This window comes from Gigantopelta aegis, chromosome 6, assembly GCF_016097555.1.
Source record: "Gigantopelta aegis isolate Gae_Host chromosome 6, Gae_host_genome, whole genome shotgun sequence".
NCBI lineage: Eukaryota > Metazoa > Mollusca > Gastropoda > Neomphalida > Peltospiridae > Gigantopelta > Gigantopelta aegis.
Window position 1 is genome coordinate 82,723,005 of NC_054704.1, and position 20,712 is coordinate 82,743,716.

General features: G+C 33.1%; 2 protein-coding genes across 2 annotated transcripts in view; one reads left to right on the top strand and one right to left on the bottom strand.

The window, feature by feature from the left end:
* LOC121374959 (TBC1 domain family member 2B-like) overlaps positions 1-6,305 on the top strand; it is a 47,512-nt gene extending 41,207 nt beyond the window's left edge. The window contains exon 19 of the mRNA XM_041502111.1: positions 323-6,305. Coding sequence (XP_041358045.1) covers positions 323-454 — 132 coding nt within the window. The 3' untranslated portion in view covers positions 455-6,305. The remainder of the gene's footprint in view (positions 1-322) is intronic.
* A 5,579-nt stretch (positions 6,306-11,884) lies between these two features.
* LOC121375662 (ribonuclease H1-like) lies at positions 11,885-19,001 on the bottom strand. Its single transcript, XM_041503224.1, is given in 9 exon segments — positions 11,885-12,078; positions 12,503-12,627; positions 13,090-13,143; positions 13,146-13,173; positions 13,682-13,736; positions 14,485-14,602; positions 15,625-16,059; positions 16,578-16,672; positions 18,847-19,001. Coding segments are annotated over 9 exon segments (1,116 nt in total). The 5' UTR covers positions 18,960-19,001; the 3' UTR covers positions 11,885-11,985.
* Positions 19,002-20,712: the final 1,711 nt, after the last annotated feature.

Below are 20,712 nucleotides of genomic sequence, written 5' to 3' on the forward strand. Positions count from 1 at the left end.
CTGAAAATGACCGCGATGTGCTGCCATTGTTGTCAAGTGAAAATACTGTTATACGAGTCTTTCCGGTGAATGTTATGTGCAAAACAGCGGGAAATATGAATTGTGGAATGCACTGTATACAGTGTACAGAAGGTTAAATGGACGTTGTATATTAGCAGTGAATGTACTTTAAAATAAGTGAGTAGGAGACCCCCTCAACCTGCCCTAGATCCATACACATACTCAAACACACACACAGAGAATACATTGGCGTAAGTTGTGTAAAAAATAAAACAAAATAAGATTCAGAGAATAAATTCTTTTTCCTGGGTTTTTGTTTCAGACTGAGCTGGAAGAGCTCGATGCAATCCGACAAGACTTCAAGAGTCACCGCATCCCTGACGATCGACTGGAGTACTACAGCGACGATGACGACGAATCCAAATCCGATAAATCAGAAGCAGGAACATCCTGATGATGTCATATCCTGTCACATGCTAATTGGACAATTTGTGCAAGATAAACAAAACAGAATCAAGCAATCAGAAACAATTGTTTTTGTTGTGTAAATATTGTTTTCCTTTTTTAAAAAATATTTGTTTATACAATAGATGTTATTTTTTACATTCCCTTGCATTGATGTCAATCTTTGTGAAATATTATTGATTGACTACAGTGATATGCATCTGTGTTTTGTAACAGTCAGTGTTTGTATCAGTAAAATAATATCGATATTAGTCACATGTGATAGTTATGGGGTTGGTATTGCAATTCCTAAGCATAGTTAGTTTTACTTAAGTCAGTAAGAATAGTTGAAGTCTTTTTATTATATATTATGATGGATATTTCATCACAGTCTACAAATGGATATAACACCTGTTAATACTACTGAAAGTGAACAATGTTTTTAAAATGTTTAGTGTTTATATAAACAAGTGCAATTACTACTTTCAGAATGGTTTTCATACAGATATTTTGTTAATATCCTGTCATTCCATGGTTTGTATTCTTGTAAATGTATAAATTAAATTATTTAAGTCCAGATATTTAGTATGGATATTACAAGAATGTTTTCGTAAATGGTTCTGTATTTATTAATAAAGTGTGTGTTGTAGTGATCCGATGGTCAGGGTAAGCTGATAGAATGTTTAGCTAGAGACTGTGAATATCTATAAATTATCAGGTTATTGTGTTTTGTTATCATATTAATTTGGGGATGTTTAGATAACTGTAATAGACAAGTTTCAGCAAGCGTGTTACTCAGTTATTAATTAAGGTCGCAAACCCTAGGTTCAACTCATAAAAATGGACACTAAGTTTGGTTAATCTACAAATTTGTAACACATCTGTATAAAGTTACAATGAAGCGAAAAAAGAATCATGTGACATTGAAACATGTAAATTCTTTTCAGAAATAGACTAGAGCTTGTCTTCATAACCATTACTTCTCAGTGGCATGTGTGTTTTTAGAATTGCAGAAAATTAATTTTACGGTATTTTCTCACCAGAATGACAAGAAAAACCCATATGTTTGGTATGGAAATTAATAACCTAAACAGTAAAATCATGCCATTAATGTCTGATTTCAAGGCTCTGATGGTGAAAAAATGTGCAGTAAAGTTTAAACACTAGGGCCTGTCACTTTAAGTTGAGCCAAATATCAAGGTCAGACAACCAGAAATGGTTATGTCTACTCTTTTCGAATATGTTTTCTTCTTTTTAAAAAAAAGAAGAAAACATTCGAAAAGAGTGGTGTTTTGGGGAATGATGATTATAAAATAAAATTGCTTTCCATTCAGATATTCTTTATAAAAAATTTCTGAAAACTACGACTGGACATAACCACTTCTCGTCATCCTTCAATAACGATACTAAAATATTTTAACCTAATTTTTATTTATTTTTAGTTATCTTACACAACTAGAACCAGTGATATTCTAAATTAATCAAGTTAATTGAGAATACAGGAATTAGGGTCTGCTAATAATACAGAAATTGTACAATTTAACCATTAACAGAGTACAAGTTTAGAGTAGTATAGAGTACAGTACAGTACAGTACAGAGTTACTTCCCTGTGGGTTTCATAATTCTTGGTGCTCTAATCTAAAAAAAACTACCTCTCGAACCTGTTACTTCATGTGGCAGGGCTTGATTTATCTCAGTAGAACGTTCACCTGTGATTCTTGGGTCAAAGGATGAAACCTCATCATTTTTTTTTTTTTGGTCCCAGTCAGTGCTCCACGACTGGTATATGAAAGGTATACAATGTATCATGTATGTGTTGTCCAGTCTGTGGGAAAGTACATATAAAAGATCCCTTATTGCTAATAGGAAAATGTTGCGAGTTTTCTTTGAAGATTACCTGTCCGAATTACCAAATGTTTAACATCCAGTAGTCTAATGGTGTCTTTTTCAAAATAAAAGTAACAGATGTAGTACTCCAAAACACACTGTAAATGTTAATTGATTATTAACTGATCATTGATGATGGTCAATCACAGAATTTCATCCGATTTCCAGTGCTAATTAAAATATGACCTAGGTATCAGGGTTTTGAGTGTTTCTATGGCACTGTTATCATGTACAGCCAGCATTTGCCAGTTACTAGACGTGTGATGCTATTCTAAGGTAAATACACATATGAATAGCTACTTGTTTCATTTGAATGTTGTTTTTTTAAAAACATTAGCTTGTTCTGAAGAAATAGGTTTTTAACAAGGTATGCTAATAATCAGGCCTTCCAGCCACTTGTACATATTAAAATATAGGAAATATAGGAATTTGCATACCAAAATATAGGAGTTTATAGGAATTTTGAGGTCAAATATAGGAGTTTTATAGGAACATTTGGATCAATTATCATGATTATAGGCATTTTACACGGATTTCTAAAGACATTTACATTATTAATCAGGGCTGGCCATATCCTAAATTTTTCAGCTGTCAAATTTCACTTGCCCACAAACAAATTAACTCGTCCCAAAATGTAAGCAGTTTAAATCAAAATTAAACTGTATGTTTCAAACAATTTCACATCATACAAAGCACTTGTAAGCCTTTCACTGCTAATATAACTCAATAACATATTTTATTCGTCGGCATTTTGGCAAAGCAGTTGAGTCAAATATAGGAAATATAGGAAATGAATCTCAATGTAGGAGTTTTATAGAATCCTATAAAAAAATATAGGAAGTCTGGGAGGCCTGTAATATTACAGGAATTGTATATTTTAGTTATATTAATTTATGTGATTCAGCATTTATTACTGGGATTTTATATTTGAAAGGTGATAACCAACTTTTGTCATGCGCAGAATGAACAATATATAGTGACATGATAACAGTGGCATTATGAATATTAACAGGTTAGTACAACGGCTGGTATCAGGTTAGTAAATATTGCCTCACTAACTGTGATAAAAAAAAAAAATTAACATTGATGTTTACTGTTTCTACATTTAGTCTAGTCTGAAGAAACTGAAATTTTATTAGCATTCAATATCTACATAATAAATAGGCTGATTTAAAAACTAGTTCAGTATTATTTTTATTTGCTTATTCGTTTTTACGTGTAGTGGTTTGTGTATAATATATTTTTATGTGTCCATATTTAGTTGATTGATGGATGGATGGAAGGACGGGTTAATAGATGACATCAGACCTCACGGTAAAACAAAATTAAGGGGAGTGATTACTTGCTCTCTTAACTTAGATTATGGAGAGCCATCTTAGATATTTACATATTGAGCATTGATATGTAATCCTTTTGTAGTAATTTTTTTAGTCCCGCCTTTATGAAGTAAAAAAGGCTAGATATAGGGATTACTTTTCCTACGGCAGCATTTCATGTTTTGATCCATTTCTCACAAATTAAAAGTCCTAGATTAATGAAACTTGGTTTATAGTTGCTCCTATGAATGTTTATCACAACACATTTGACAAAAATAAAAATTAAATTAAATTAAAATTTTAATAGATTTGTTTGGTTTGGTTTTTTGGGGTTTTTGTTAACATGCATTAACATCGAATAGCTTTATGGTAGGTGAGATATTACGTCCACAGAATTCTTTTTTTAATTCACATGCTAAGGTGGGGCTAAAAGTTACTAAGAGTGTGAGGTAATGATACCCCTGAATGAATATAATATTCTGTGGTCAAGGCCCTCAAAACACATTGTACATGGATGTGAGAGCTACGCGTAAATGCACTTTTCCATTTCGTCTTAAAAAACAAAACCATGATGTTCAATACTGTTGACCACACAAGGTTCATTTGCATGTTTGCATGGTTTCAAGTTTATGATGTGTGCCTTATATTATAAGTTCTAACCAGTTTAGATTTGTTAGCATTGAATGCAATTTTTGGCAGTCCCATGGGTTGCAAACACCAATTTTCCTTCAGGGGCCCTTAAGCAGCCCCTAGACCCCGGCCGCAGTAAGCTGTTTTGTTACAGCCCCTCTCACATCTCTGAATGTAGGAAAATAGTCCCTGGGAATTTATTAAGGCATATGTGAATGATATGTTATTGATATTGTTAATAAATCAACATACATTTCGAAAGATGATTTTTTTGTTTAAAAGCATTTATATCTTGATGCTTGTGACCACTTTTTGTTCGAGAAACTAATGGTGCACTTGATAACTGTTTGTAATTTGCACAATGTCTTGTAATTTGCACAACTGAGATATGAACTGAATGATTGTAATATGAAACTTTGTGTCTTGCATTTATATTTATAGGCGATTCTATATATTTTCATATTACTTCAATAAAAATAATAAAAGATCCATTTTTGTCAAAGTTAAATCATAAATTTATTACTTTGTTTCATATGTGAAAATATAACTTTGGTATTAACTAGAATTACATACTATTTCACTAACATATCAACCTGGAAAAGGTTTCTGGTTTCTTCACACATTTTATTTATGTGCTGTATTTGTTGCCAAAAACCGATGGCCAATTGTAATGTGCAAGATGTTTTTACGATTGCTTTGCCTTAGGACATCTGTGTGATTTCGACATTTCATCCAGCTACCCTACTTCTGGTATATCATATTGTGTGCTGTTAAAAAAAAATGTCCAAATGAAAGAGCATGATTTGGTTAAAACATGATTCTGAACTCTTGCCTGGTGCAGAAATATTAATTTAACCAAGAGAACCGTTTTAAGTTTTTTTATCTTTCAGTGTTTCACTTGGAAGTTTCATTTGATGAATGCTTTAAATATGTAGCCATTTTACAGTATATATATTTTATATATTAAAATTTAAAAATATATTTCTAAGTAAAACATACATTGTCATGTTTCTAATCAATTTAACCTATTGTGGAATGATGTTCATGTTTTTAGTTGTGATGCCACAATTCACACGTGAATATGCAAGTTTTCTGTGTTCAGATTGGGATTTGAACCCACAGCCAACTGAACTTTAGTCATTAACAGATGCAGTGCCATAGCCCTTGCGAACACACACTGGCATCACTGAATTTACACCATTATGAAATAAACCTGATATTTGTGATTGTAAAGTATTTGACAAATCATTATGAAATAAACCTGATACTTGTGATTGTAAAGTATTTGACAAATCATTATGAAATAAACCTGATACTTATGATTGTAAAGTATTTGACAAATCATTATGATATAAACCTGATACTTGTAATTGTAAAGTATTTGACAAATCATTATGAAATAAACCTGATACTTGTGATTGTAAATACTTGTGATTGTAAATACTTGTGATTGTAAAGTATTTGACAAACCATTATGAAATAAACCTGATACTTATGATTGTAAAGTATTTGACAAATCATTATGAAATAAACCTGATACTTGTGATTGTAAATACTTGTGATTGTAAAGTATTTGACAAACCATTATGAAATAAACCTGATACTTATGATTGTAAAGTATTTGACAAATCATTATGAAATAAACCTGATACTTGTGATTGTAAATACTTGTGATTGTAAAGTATTTGACAAACCATTATGAAATAAACCTGATACTTATGATTGTAAAGTATTTGACAAATCATTATGAAATAAACCTGATACTTGTGATTGTAAAGTATTTGACAAACCATTATGAAATAAACCTGATACTTGTGATTGTAAAGTATTTGACAAACCATTATGAAATAAACCTGATACTTGTGATTGTAAAGTATTTGACAAATCATTATGAAATAAACCTGATACTTGTGATTGTAAAGTATTTGACAAATCATTATGAAATAAACCTGATACTTATGATTGTAAATACTTGTGATTGTAAAGTATTTGACAAATCATTATGAAATAAACCTGATACTTATGATTGTAAAGTATTTGACAAATCATTATGAAATAAACCTGATACTTGTGATTGTAAAGTATTTGACAAATCATTATGAAATAAACCTGATACTTGTGATTGTAAAGTATTTGACAAATCAGCAATCATTACATGTTTAGATCATGTTTAATGCAAGCCATCCACATATGCAGATTTACTCATTCAAATAAGGTTTAAAAAGATTTTGTCATTTTGAATTACTAGTTCTAGGAATATTCCTTAAATTTTTAACTAAATTGTTGATTTAAAAATATATATATATTAAATATGATTTCTGCAGTTATCCTTTAAGTTTAGTGATTAATGGATTTACATGTAGTTGGAGAATGCACTCGAAAGTATGGATTAAAGAAAAATGTATGACTAGTTAATAGGCTAGCAAATTATTTTTCATGAATCCACACTCCATGGTAACCCTACATTGTAGTCCATTACACAACACTATGGTTTAACATTGAATTTCTGTATGCAAGGAAGAAAAAAAATTATAGTCGAAGATAATGCAAGAATTTATTCCACCACACACAGCAGATCTAAAATAACCAGGGAGTAATGTTTCTGCCATGTAAATACATGCACTAGGTTTTAAAAACAATTGTAGACAGGCTACAGTCTTAATCCTTTAATCTACACCTGTGATTTTACAAAATTATTCTAGCTGTAGATTATTTTGTAAGAATTTATACAGCTGTGAGACAATGCAATTTGAACTTTTTGTGTCCTCAGACCAGGGATTTGAACCCACTACTAACTGAACTTGTGCATTGTAAACAAGTACAGTGCTTTAGCCCAAGATGGGCTGATCATCATGGGCATCCTTCTGGATCATCAAATAAACACTATCAAATTGAGGATTTACTGGCCAAATCATTTTATTTCAACCAAAAATTAATTTGACAGTTGCATTAATAAATTTAATTAATAATGGGTTAAGTTAAAGAAGTACTCGAAAGTGTGGATTCATAAAAATAATTGAAGAGTTCAGGCGCAAAACATGATATATCCGTTTTTAATTTTCAGTACAAATGGGTTTTTTAATTGGCGTATATCGCGTTTTGATATATTAAAAAAAAAAGGGATTTACCCAATACAATTTCATAAGGATCAATCACGTTTTGCAGCAAATCAGCGGGCCTACGATTAGCCCTTACTGACATACAATAATGGCTTTAACTAAAAACTAGAAAGAAAATGGTTTATATCGCGTTTTGCGCCCGAACTCTTCAATTTCTTTGCTCCAAATGGGCTTGTGAATTATTTTTCTTGAATCTACTCTCTCTTTGGTATGCTCGTTAAGTTAGAGAAGTACTCGAAAGTATGGATTCATAAAAATTATTTCTTTGCTCCAAATGGGCTTGTTAATTATTTAGGAGATAACCATATGGAATTTTTAGATTTGCAGGTGTTATTGTCTATTTGATCCCGGAAATGTCATTTGCGGTCATCCATTAGACAGTAACACCTGCAAATCTAAAAACTCCATATGGTTATGTCCATTGTAAACTGAATCGTTTTTCTACAGAACTAACTGTATAGTTGGCATTTTTTGAAAAAAATACCTGTCTACAATCTAACTGTAGACCCTTGAATCGTCAACGTTGCCTGTTCCAATTGCTAATGACGTCACTTTCTAATGACGTCATTAGCTTTCCGGGTGTTATTGTCTATTTGATCCCGGAAAAAGAATGTAATGAACCAATCACAATACAAAACACACTCCAGTCAGTTTACAACTTTCATGAATCCACTCTCTCTTTGTTATGCTCCACTACTTGACTTTAGTTTCCAATGTCTGAACCTTGTCTGTTACACTTAAAAAAATTTTTTTTTTACTAACTGCAACAGTGAAAAATATTTTACTCTGCTTAATAACTAGGGTCAGTGTCTTTATCATGTGCTAACCAGCCTCGGTGGTGTCGTGGTTAAGTCGGACATAAGGCTGGTAGGTACATGGTTCGCAGCCCAGTACCGGCTCCAACCCAGAGCGAGTTTTAATGACTCAATGGGTAGGTGTATAACCACTAACATCTAACCCACTGTCCTGGACAGAAAGCCCAGATAATTGAGGTGTGTGCCTAGGACAGCATGTTTGAATCTTAATTGAATACAAGCATGAAAATAAGTTAAAATGAAATTAAAAAGCATGTGCTTGCATCCACTGAAGGTTTACATATAACCATCATGGGCACATTGCAGCCATGTTATTACAGAATAATTATATGCAAGCTTGTGATTTTTAATAAAGGATATCGGTCCAATGTATATTGAGGGTGGGGGTTTTTAATGCACTTTCATCACATTTTGGATGTTTATAAAATGTGATATTTCCTTTTAAATGAGATGCCAGGACATGCATGTAAAGTTTATTCTATGGGCATTTTTTTTTTTTTTACCCAGGTCTTATGACTACATGATATTTTTTTTAAAGGGACATTCCTGAGTTTGCTGCAATTTTTAAAATGTTATCGACCAACAGACATATTTTAACGAGTGTAGTTACATATATATTAAATATATTATTGGCTGTATATTAAATGTGTTTCTGATCATTCTAATATTTGTACTAGGTTAAATTTCATTTTATTTCCTAAAATATAGTTTTTTCGTTCGTACGAAATTATGTGAAGACAAATTCCAGTTTGGGCTTCTTACAAATATTAAGACGACCAGAAACACATTGAATATACAGACACTGATATTCTAAACAAGAAAATATATTTAATATGCAAGTTGAATTGTAGAAATTGTCGGAAACATCTTACAATGCAGCAAACTCAGGAATGTCCCTTTAATACTTGCTTTAAAATTTTAATTAATGCTGTAAAATAATGTTAAATGATGCAAAGAAGAAATCTTTTATGTGTGATTTATTGCTGTAAATCCAGCAATTTTTTTTGAAAATAAACAATGAGTAAAGACTACATGGTATGTTATTCAGTCTGTTACAGTGGTACAACATTTGAGTGATGCACAATTGGTCTAGGACTGGTCCCTGTCTGAGAACCCATGGGCTATTTCTCAGTCCGGCCAGTGTAACAAAGGCTGTGGTGTGTACTATCCTGTCAGTGGGAGGGTGCATATACAAATCCCTTGCTGCTTTAGTAATAGTAGAAAACAATGGGGTGGAGTGTAAATAAGATCTGTGTATATTGTGGCATGTTTTTGCAGGCCTTCAGATTTTATGGAAACTTGATTCTTGTAGCATGTCGGTAAACTCACCAAAACAAAATTTCATTATTATTATATCAATTACGACTGTTCAATGAAAATAATAAGCAGTTTCCAATGGGTTCCCATGATCACATGGCATCGAACCAAAAAAAAGTGTTTTCCATGAAATTTGAAATCCTATGGCCTATTTTTGTTATTAGTAAACTCAGTATATATGAATTGGAAATTCGGTTTTAATACAGCAGAGCTTGATTTTTCTTCATTCAATATTTTACAGAAAAATAATGTTAAATCCAATTATTTTTATATCATTTAAAGAAAAACGTGTTTTATTACCTAATCGATGCTCTACTGTGGTATCATTAAACATTCATTCATTGTATATTATGGCTCAGACCTGTTTGGGTATCTAAGCCATATAAATCTGTTCTTACTATAAATTTTATAAAAACAAGCATATAAGAATGTCCATTTTGATACTGCTACAGGGGCAGTAAAATGATCTTGGGCAATAGTTGTGCAACAACAAATAAAAGATTAATAATTCTCAAAGTGAATGTTACATTTGTAAAATGTAAATTTCTGGTGAAACTGCACATAAGTAAGAATTTGAAAGTAAAATTCAATCACCATAAACCAAATTTTATTTACCAAATAAGGCATAATCATAATGTGAAGACATTTTTAATAAAATTTATTACACAAATTTCTAAATATTAATCCCAGAACTAGTGCAGGCCACAACATATATCTTAAATTAAATGCTGGATGCAAATATCCTGATCAGTAGATCATAGTGTCCTGTATATTAGAAATCTATTGGCACAATTTTTAAAACATATAAATGAAATTTCAAATATAGTAACCATGTAAACAAAATGAATGCTAACAGTAGAAAGCAAAGAATATGATGGTCTTTCCTGTATTTTCCATCATTCTATACAGCATATGTAGAAAATTTACCAAAATAATTGCAATGAAAAATGATGGGCTGAATTTACAAAGCCTGTTTTTGGCTTACATACATGTACAATGCTTAAACACCTGCGTTTAAGAAAAACGGGCTTCATAAATTTGACACATGGTTTTTATAGGCGACAACACACGATATGAGTGCAGAGATTCTAGAATTGTTATAAAAATCCACTAGCCATGGGATCAGTGATTTTAAAAATTTACTAGCCATGATTAAAAATTCACTAGCCCTACTTTAAGTAAATAAAATTTCACTAATAGGAATAATTGGATATGTCATCTAAAGAAGGAGACGGAGCTTAAAAACCTTTAGATTTGAGGGGAGCAAGAGGCAGGATATTCACATTTACAATATAGACTTAAATGCAGCATTTGACCCCAAAAAAATCATTAGCCATTGGGCATGGCAATGGTAGTTATTTACTAGCCCAACATTGAATATCACTAGCCATGGGAGTGGGGCTATCATAATCTAGAAGCCCTGTCATCAGAGTGCCTCATACATGAATAGCCACGAGAATATCCAATTGCACAGAAATTGATAAAATCAATCAAATATTCTTGTACTAGGCACTTACTTACGGAGAATTGCGGAAAAGTGCCCGCGGAATTCAATATTCAAAGAAGAATGGTTTGTTACTGGGCACGCATTATTTCAGGGAAACAATCAAAATTATCAATTCTTCTATACAGATTTATGTTGACAGATCATGTTACAAATAGAATACATTATAATTGGCTCACTAGTATTAAAAATATTTTGGAGCATTTAGGAATGAGCGATGTTTGGATATCACATACCTTTTTATTGTTAACTTGGCTCTCACAACAAATTAAAATTAGGTAAAATTATCAATATTTACAAATATGGAATAATAGCATATCAATGTCATCAAGAGGCAAAACCTATCAACTTTTTAAAGAACTCATTTTTGAAAAATATTTAAATATAATTCCTGAAAGGTTGTGGAGATTAATTATAAAATTTAGAACGTCAAATCACTATTTATCTGTCGAAACTGGAAGGTGGAATAACATATTATTTGAAGACAGATTGTGTACTTTATGTGATGAAAGTGACATTTGTGATGAATTCCATTATTTATTTGTATGTATATTTTTTCATAATTCCCCGAGTAAGATTTTTACATCCCTATTATTATACTAGACCAAGCACCTACAAATTCAAAGAACTAATGAGCAGTAAGAAAATAAGTGTATTAAAGAAGTTGATCGAGAAAAATGTTTCTGGCACTGGACGTAGACTAAGCACATATTTTATTTGGCTGACATAGTCAGTCATGAGCAAACGTTTTTTAACATCTGGCACACTAAAGTAGATTTTCACAGGTTTTTTAATCATCTACGAAAAGATTTTTTGACATTTGACAGTAGCTAAAATATTTTTGAACGTAGCAGTCAGTCGGGCAAAAAAATTCTGGCACCTAAAATAGCTAACACATTTTTCAATCATCTACGAAAAGGTTTTCCGACACTTGAAGTAGCTAACACATTTTTCAGTCATCTGGCAAAGGTTTTTTGGCACCGGTAGTAGCTAATTTGCTTGCTGCTTCATTTCCTGGGTCACCCCCATGACCTCGAACATAGATCTATTGGATCAAAATAAACAAAAAGCAAATGTTAATTAAAGACAATTATAATAGTATCATTTATTACAGATCACGGATTCCTAATTAAATAAGGATGCTAATTTTTTGTGGTGTGGAAGTAAGTTCTGAACTGTGATTACTTTAAAATACAAGAAACTTAACATGCTAATAAAACTTAAGTGACTTCACTGACATGGAATATTTAATAATTATATCAAAAACATCATTTCAAACTACTATAAGAGATATAATTATACACTGTATTATCCTTCAGTCATTATATACATTGGCAAGCTATGATGACATGATACAATTTCTTTATTTTTGATCAGTGTCTGGAAACAGGTCCCCCTTATTAAACCTCAAAAGACACCAGCTAATAAGTAATAACTTTAATAAATTGTAAAATAACAGAAAAACAAACCCATTTAATATTCATGTTCTTCATTGCTGCTTCCAACTGTTCAAAATCGTCTCTGTTTATCACAGGCTTGCCTGTAGATAGGATCCAACCATTTTTCTTCCATCCTTTTACCCACTTGGTAATACCTACAAAATAGAGATATAAATTATAACATGAACAACCTACATGTGAGCAAATGGATAATAATTATATAAAATAAAATAAAAATTATTGTTTTGAAATATATCATGGTCATAAATTGAACAGAAAATTGTCAGAAATCCATTCTGATTTGACAAACCCTAGTTTCTGAAAGACTTCTTTAATCCAATACCAATATGAACATTGCTTTGTAGGGGGGTTTCAACCCTTGGACCAAAGTATCTAAATGCAGATTAAGCAACATTCTGGCATGTCAATAAAGAAATATTTGTTTTATCTTTGTTCATATATAGACTATGCATGAAATGTTTTAAAGTCTCAGGAAGAAAGGTTCTGATACTAATTGTCTTAACTTTTATTAATGGAGTATTTCTGTTGTAGAAGGAAGGAAGGAAATGTTTTATAACGATGCACTTCAACACATATTTCTGTTGTGGTTTACTTACTGTTTATCAAAAACATGCTGTCAGTATACAGTATCAGATTTTTTATTCCCTCTTTTGAGCCTGCTCAATTGCTTTTCGAGCTGCCTAAAAAATAGAAAACAATATTCAAGTTAGAGAAAACAACACAACAAAGATAAATATTTACAATAGAATTATTAAATTGTACTTTTTTTTAAAATTTTTTTTTTCTCTTCTTCTTTTCGTTCCTTCTTGTAATGATATCACAGGGAGATGTTTGCTGCCAGGATGAATCTCACAGTGACACGGAGGGATTCCTGGTCTCCATATATGTTCCTTCTTGTAATGATATCACAGGGAGATGTTTGCTGCCAGGATGAATCTCACAGTGACACGGAGGGATTCCTGGTCTCCATAAAGTTTTGCTTCTGTGTTTTTCGGTGTTGGCCAGTGAGCATCTCTTTTTTTATCCTTATGACATAATATTTTTATTAGCTAATAATTCTTTAATTTTATTATTATTAACCACATTTTATTATGTTATGTGTAAATACCAAACTGTTCATGTTAAATGAAGTTGTTTAAATTCCTGTGCACCACAGAATTATTAAGCAAGTTCTTCACAATGACTTACATGTATCTCAGCTCTGTTTTTTGTTGGTCTGCCCGTTAGTCGCTCACTTACATTACTGAAATAAAACAAAAAGATGGATTTACAAACAGCACTAAAACTGTACCCGTTTCAAATTAAAATTTAAATCACTTCCCATGCAACAAATGAACTGTCAACGATATTACACCAACATTTTTTCAATAACTACTAACAAGCTAAAGTGTGTGCATAGGACAGTGTGCCTGAACATTAATTGGACATAAGCATGAAAATCAAATTAACAAATTCTAAGAGTACTGCTAAAGCAATATATGTTCCCTACCGGGCCCAACACATTTCTGTATCTCCTAAATTCAAAATCACCAAATCACCATGAAAGCCAAACTTGATTTGTAACAGTATATGATAAAGCTATATTCAAAACTTAGCTAAATATTTTGAGGCATTATGAAAACAAAGTCAGATAAATGGACAGACAAACAGACAGAATGATGAAGATGAAACATAGTTGTTGTACTTGGACCAGTAAAAGGAAGGGCCATAACTCTGTTAAAATGGGCAGTCAACACATTTTGGTTACGGTTACAGTACATGGTTAAGGACCAACAGCTATAGAGAGGAAACCCACTGTCAGCTCAGTATCTTTTCGATTAGCATTGTGAAAACAGACAGGATTTACAAACCTCGACCTTTGTGGGATGTGGAGCTGACGGATAAATGGACAGACAGACAGACAGACAGAAGGATGAAGATGAAACCTATAGTCAACTCCATTTGGACCGGTAGGAGACTAATAAAATGAAACAGTAATAACAGAGTCATACTTGAGATTTTCTGGTTCCCAGTAGACACCAATCCCAGCTTGGGCTCCGTTCTTCCCATTGCAAAAACAAGTACCGACTGTGTAGACTACCGTTCCTTGTTCCTCATTGAATGGACACCCTAGAAATACAGAGTAATATTTAATCATTTATTCGCCTATTTGTGTTTTCTTCTGTTTAGATATTTTTAAACTGGTTTTAAAACCTTTACATATTTGATTACTGTTTTTTGTTTCATTTTAATTTTAAAAATACTTTCCCTAGTTTGCCACTACTGACAAATAATCTGTAAAAAGTTTAAAATGATTAAAAGAACATATTAAACATATTTTCTTCTTTAGAATGTCAATGTCTGTATACCAGTAGGTAAGTTTCTAGAGTCAAAACTGGATTTTAAGTATACAAAAGGAAGTTTGATGTACCATACTACAAATATAAGACAACCAGAAACACACTGAATTTGCAGACACTAATATTTTAAATAGGAAAATGCACTGAACATGTAATATTAGTTGTTAAAAAGGGTCTTTTAGTCAGAAACATCTTATAATGGCAGCAAACTAAGGGCAATCTCTATAAAGATGTTATACTGGGACTAGCTTTATGCCAGAAAATAAAAACATAATAATAACAACAAGAAGCATTCTGAGAGTACTGCTAAAGCAATACATGCCCAGATTTTCCAGACTGTAAGCTTTCATATATATATATATATATAAAACCATGTAGATAATAATAACAGCCATCTTATTTATTTGTTTTTAAACACATTGTTAAGAAAAAATGTGTGAACAGTACAAAAAATGCACTAAAATTATCAGGGATGTTCCCCCGTTTTCATTTATGTGATATAGTTTCTTAAACATCACATTAATGTAGATGATTACTTGTTATATATATAAACACCAAACTATATTAAAAAATTATATGGCTTTTTATTTCTATAGGTTAAGTAGTTTGTGTGTGTGTGTGTGTGTGTGTGTGTGTGTGCGAGTGCGAGTGTGCGAGTGTATGTGTGTGTGTGTGTGCGCACATGTGTGTGCTTATGTGCGTATATGTGTGGTCCGTGTCATTTACTAACAAGCTAGTAATGAAAAAACAAAAAAAACAATGAAAAAGCACCTGTCCAGTTTTCTTCCTCACCACAAGTTTTAGATTTTTTCACCTTTGAACCACTTGCAGGTTCAACTGGATCCGGTCCATCAGTAAAGGATCGTTTAAGAGGAGTAAGTTTTCGTTTCATTCCCCCACAAGAATTCAACATTTCAAGAGTACTAATGCATGTTATAGCATCTGCATGTGTTTTTCTACTCATTCCTCCATCAGAATTCGAGAACTGTCCAACAGAGTCACTGGCTGAAAAGGTTCTGCCACTAAACCCTGGAACAAGTTTCTCCAAATGTTCTATCTGGTTACACAACGTATCAAATGTTGATGACATCATTTCCATCTGATGTTGAAGGGTTTTAGCTGTCAGTTTGACAGTGTTCAGAGAGTCACAAAAAACACTGCTGTCTGATGTCGACATCCTTGCTACTTGTGGAAGCTCTGTTGATGATGATGCTGGGAAGCCTGGTGCTAAAGCCAATACAAAAAAAAACATAAACATAATTATGTGGCACAGAAATAATACACATACAGAAAATAGTAAAATGGTAATAATAGTCAAGACGTCATTTGTCAAAACTCCATGAATTGAATTAAGTCAGAAAATGTACAAGATGGTAATAAAATATTTTCTAAAAAGTTAATTGAATAATTACCTACATACAATCAACCCCGACTTAAGAAGCCACACAAAGGAGCAGTCAAAAGTAACCACTTAACACAGGTGACTAATGAATAGAGGTAGCCAATTTTACAGGCATTGAAATAAGCTAGTGTCTGGTAACCCGTAGGAGGTTTTTTAGGAATTTGGAATCTTTGTTTCCACTATTTAAAGGCTAGTACTTGTAATAATATACACCACCACAACTGTATTTATTCAATGTACAAACAACAAATGCTGTTTTGAAAAGATGCTAAAACAGATTTCTGTTAATAAAACCAAATATGATGGAAAATTCAATATTAATAGAAGACACGCTATTATGCACCTTCTCCTTTAATGAACTCCCAAGCTTCTTCTTCCGTGGGAAATTTCTTGTACTTGGGTTTGGGAAATGCCTTCACCTGTTCTTCACACTCTGACCTACAATTAGAATATACCAAATAAAAAGCTCATCACTAAAATGGGGCTGTGTAATATTAATTTAATTCACCAGTTACCAGGTATATTTGTTTAAACATATTTATTGCTGTAAACAGTTTTAGGACTGACCAACAGGCTGACGCCTATAAGGCCTCTTCCAGCATTTTACAATATATACAATATTTTTATAGACGGCAGAACTATGGCATTATTGGAGAAAAGGGTAAAACAAAGAAGAACAAAGCTAGAGAAGAAAATAAAGAAGGAGGAATAGTTGTTAACATAATACAGTGAAACCTCTCAAAACCAGACCCTCTGTAAACCAGAATTCCCTCAAAACCGGACATTTTTTAAGGCCCCATTTTAAATATTTATACAGAAGAGAACCTCTCTGAACTGGATACCTCTTAAAAGCAGACGTTTTACTTGGTCCCATGGGTGTCCGGTTTAAAGGAGTTTCACTGTATTGTATAAGTCTACTTTGTACATAATGATTAATTTTCTTCAAAATGTTTACCGTTTATAATAAAGTTCTGGATGAAGTTACATATCAAAACATTATTTTGAACACTGAAGTTTGGTTCTCAAATAACACGGTATTACAGTTATAATTACTTTAAAGGTAGTTTGCAACAGATTAGTTACATTGTACAAAGGACAGCACCACAGACATTTTTTCGAGTCTTCAATGGAGTGCCCACAAGCACACACTGGGCTATGTGCTACATAATGTGTGAATTTGTGACTGTTCAAATTGCTAATACCCAAGCAGAATAGAAATAAGATCTGGTACATTGGAATCAGGACTTATTTAGTAGTGTTACATTTATTTAATGATAAAGATTTTCTAGTTTTAAGTCTTGAACTGTTCCAAAGTTTTACTGCAGAAAGAAAGAATCTGCAAATAACTTTGTTCAACATAAGTATGTTTGCAAATGATCGGTGTTACATGTACACAGTGGCGTAGCGTGGGTTGCCAGCACCCGGGGCAAAGTAAGTATTGCGCCCCCCAAACCAGTGGACTGTTAGCCCTCCCCGAGTCCTGAATTTTGCACCCAAGGCAACCGCCCCAGTGGCCCCACCCACGCTATGCCACTGTGTGTACAGTATGTATTTATCTCAGCAATAAAATGAGGTAATTGTAAAGTCAAGTGTGTAGGGCATTGTGAGCACTAGATTATTTGCAATTTTGTACAACATACATAATTTGTGGAGTATCCATCTTTCCATTAAAGAAATAAATCCAGTTTCTGGTATATTGTGGTTTATATTCCACCAATATAGTATTATAGGGTAGTCTTTACAAACTGTTCCCTTTTGTGTTAACACCATCTTGAATGACATGATAATTTAGTAAATCCTACTACAATTGGGAGTATATATACTATCCAATCTAATTAAAATTAGCTCCACTATTACATGTGGATCTAACAGCAGCCAGTTGGAGCTCATGTCCACCAATCAAAACCTTACTTGCAGAATCATGCCAGTGATTTAAAAATAATTTGAAAACATTCCGAATTATCCTGGCATGATTCTGCCAGTAAGGTTTTGATTGGTGGACATGAGCTCCAACTGGCTGCTGTTAGATCCACATGCAATAGTGGAGCTAATTTTAATTAGATTGATATACTATCATTCATTTTATTAACATAGCATCACCAAAACAACTTTAGGGTTATACTCTTTTTGCCTCACGCAAACAGAAGAAGGAAATGTTTTAACGACGCACTCAACACATTTTATTTACAGTTATATGGTGTCAGACATATGGTTAAAGACCACACAGATATAGAGAGAAAACCTGCTGTCGCCACTTCATGGGCTACTCTTTTCGATTAGCAGCAAGGGATCTTTTATATGCACCATCCCACAGATAGGATAGTACATACTGCTGCCTTTGTTACACCAGTTGTGGAGCACTGGCTAGAACGAGAAATAGCCCAATGGGTCCACCGACGGGGATCGATCCCAGACCGACCGCACATCAAGCAAACGCTTTACCACTGAGCTACGTCCCGCCCCCACGCAAACAGAGCTTTTGACTAAGACTTGGATATCTGTAAATATTCAGTTATTCTCATGGCAAAAGTAAATGACAAGCTATTTTGACACGCACCCCTCCCCACCCTACTCAGGCTACTGTAAGTTAATCGAACTGTACAAAACTATACCACGAAGTATATACACCGGGTTTCCGTCCAGTTTTGACAGCATAAAACATTGCAAACAGACTGAAGCAATTAAACTTCCGACAAACGAGGTTTAAACATTTATAAACCAACATAAACACGACAGACACCAACTTGTTCACAAACAGAAAGTGGATGAGCCTAAACCGTTTTCGTTATATTGTTACGCTTGTATGATAAGTACATAGAACAAGAAAGTAAGCCAGTCTAGTCCTTTTTGATCGTCACCATTGCCGAAGGTCTGTGGTTATGGGATGTGATATAAATAATTCCTAATAAAACATGAACAATATTTTTTTTTCACAATACAGCTCATTTATTAAACAGATAAATATCAGTTTTACCAAATGTCATTTACATAAGACAAGATGCCTAAAATCTTTCGAGATTTTTGATGGATTATTTATCAACATGGCTTGTGTGTCTGCCCTTTTTGCATAAACCATCTATAATTTTACGTTTGTTTGAATAAACTAAACATGTATAGAGTAGTTAAAGTGCAGTTATGATTAGATGTTTGATATTTATTGATGTGTAGGAAAACAAACTTATGATCATGCCACAATTCCCCGTTATGGACCTCACATTGGCAGCATTGTAAGTTTACTGTAACTTTAGGCTCTGTAACAGTGTAAGTTTACGGTGTAAGTCGGAGATTCTGATATTGAGTGGTGTAAATATCAGAATCTCCTACTTTTATTATTTATAACATGATACAGATGGTGAATAGACAGAAAAGGGAAAGACTTTCCTTTGGCACTAACCCTCGCCCTAACTATTTATGATAAGTATTGATAATGTTCTTTATATGTGACATTGCCAAAGGAAAGTCCTACCCAGAAAAGTTAAAATAGAGGCTCAGATTATTATTTTTCCAAGTTTAATGAAGTTCTAATAATGTTAGTTAACTGGCTACAGTTTATGGAATGGGATAGCCTTGTTATTTGAAACACCACAGCTGCCAGTTGAAGCATTGCCATAGGGATAAAGTTATTAAAGTTACTTTAAGTCTAAAATGGGAATAATACTACAGCTTGTAGTACTGGGTTCATACTAGCCCGAGTACTCTTGACTGTAAGAGAGCTAGACGGACATTTGGACATAAATATGCTCTCATTACAGTCGGAGACCAGGCTATGTATTTTTTTGGCAATTCCCGACAACCAAAAAGTTGGCAAAGATTTCCACTCTAATATCACAACAATCCTATGTTTGACGTCAAATACCTTTACATTGAGTTAACTGATTAAAAAAAATCCACATATTAATCACTAATAAACAGTACAGAAAGAAATCGGACAGCACCCACATTCAGCTACGCTTCCTGACACTCCGTCGCAAGAATTACAAAGCTTGGTGACCTATTTCATGACGTAGATCACGTGATCGCCCACTGGGTGATTCTGCCTACTAGACGGAATGGCTGAGTGGGCGATCATGTGACGCAACGTCACAATATAGGTCGGCGAACTTAGAATTCTGCTGTCCTGAGTTTGCCGAAGCTTAGCTGAATGTGGGTGCTGTAGGGTTTCTTTCTGTAGTGTGTGTATTAGTGATTAATATGTGGATTTTTTTTAATCAATTAACTCGAAAATGATTGATGTAAAAGTATTTAACGTCAAACATAGGATTGTTGTGGTATTAGAGCGGAAATCTTTGCCAACTTTTTGGTTGTCGGAATTGCCAAAAAAAATACATAGCTTGGTCTCTGACTGTAATGAGAGCGTATTTGTCCAAATGTCCGTCTAGCTCTCTTACAGTCAGAGTACTCAGGCTAGGTTCATACGTGTACCGAGACATTCCATACTAGTAACTAGCCTGAATACTTTGCCGTTCGAGAGCTAGACA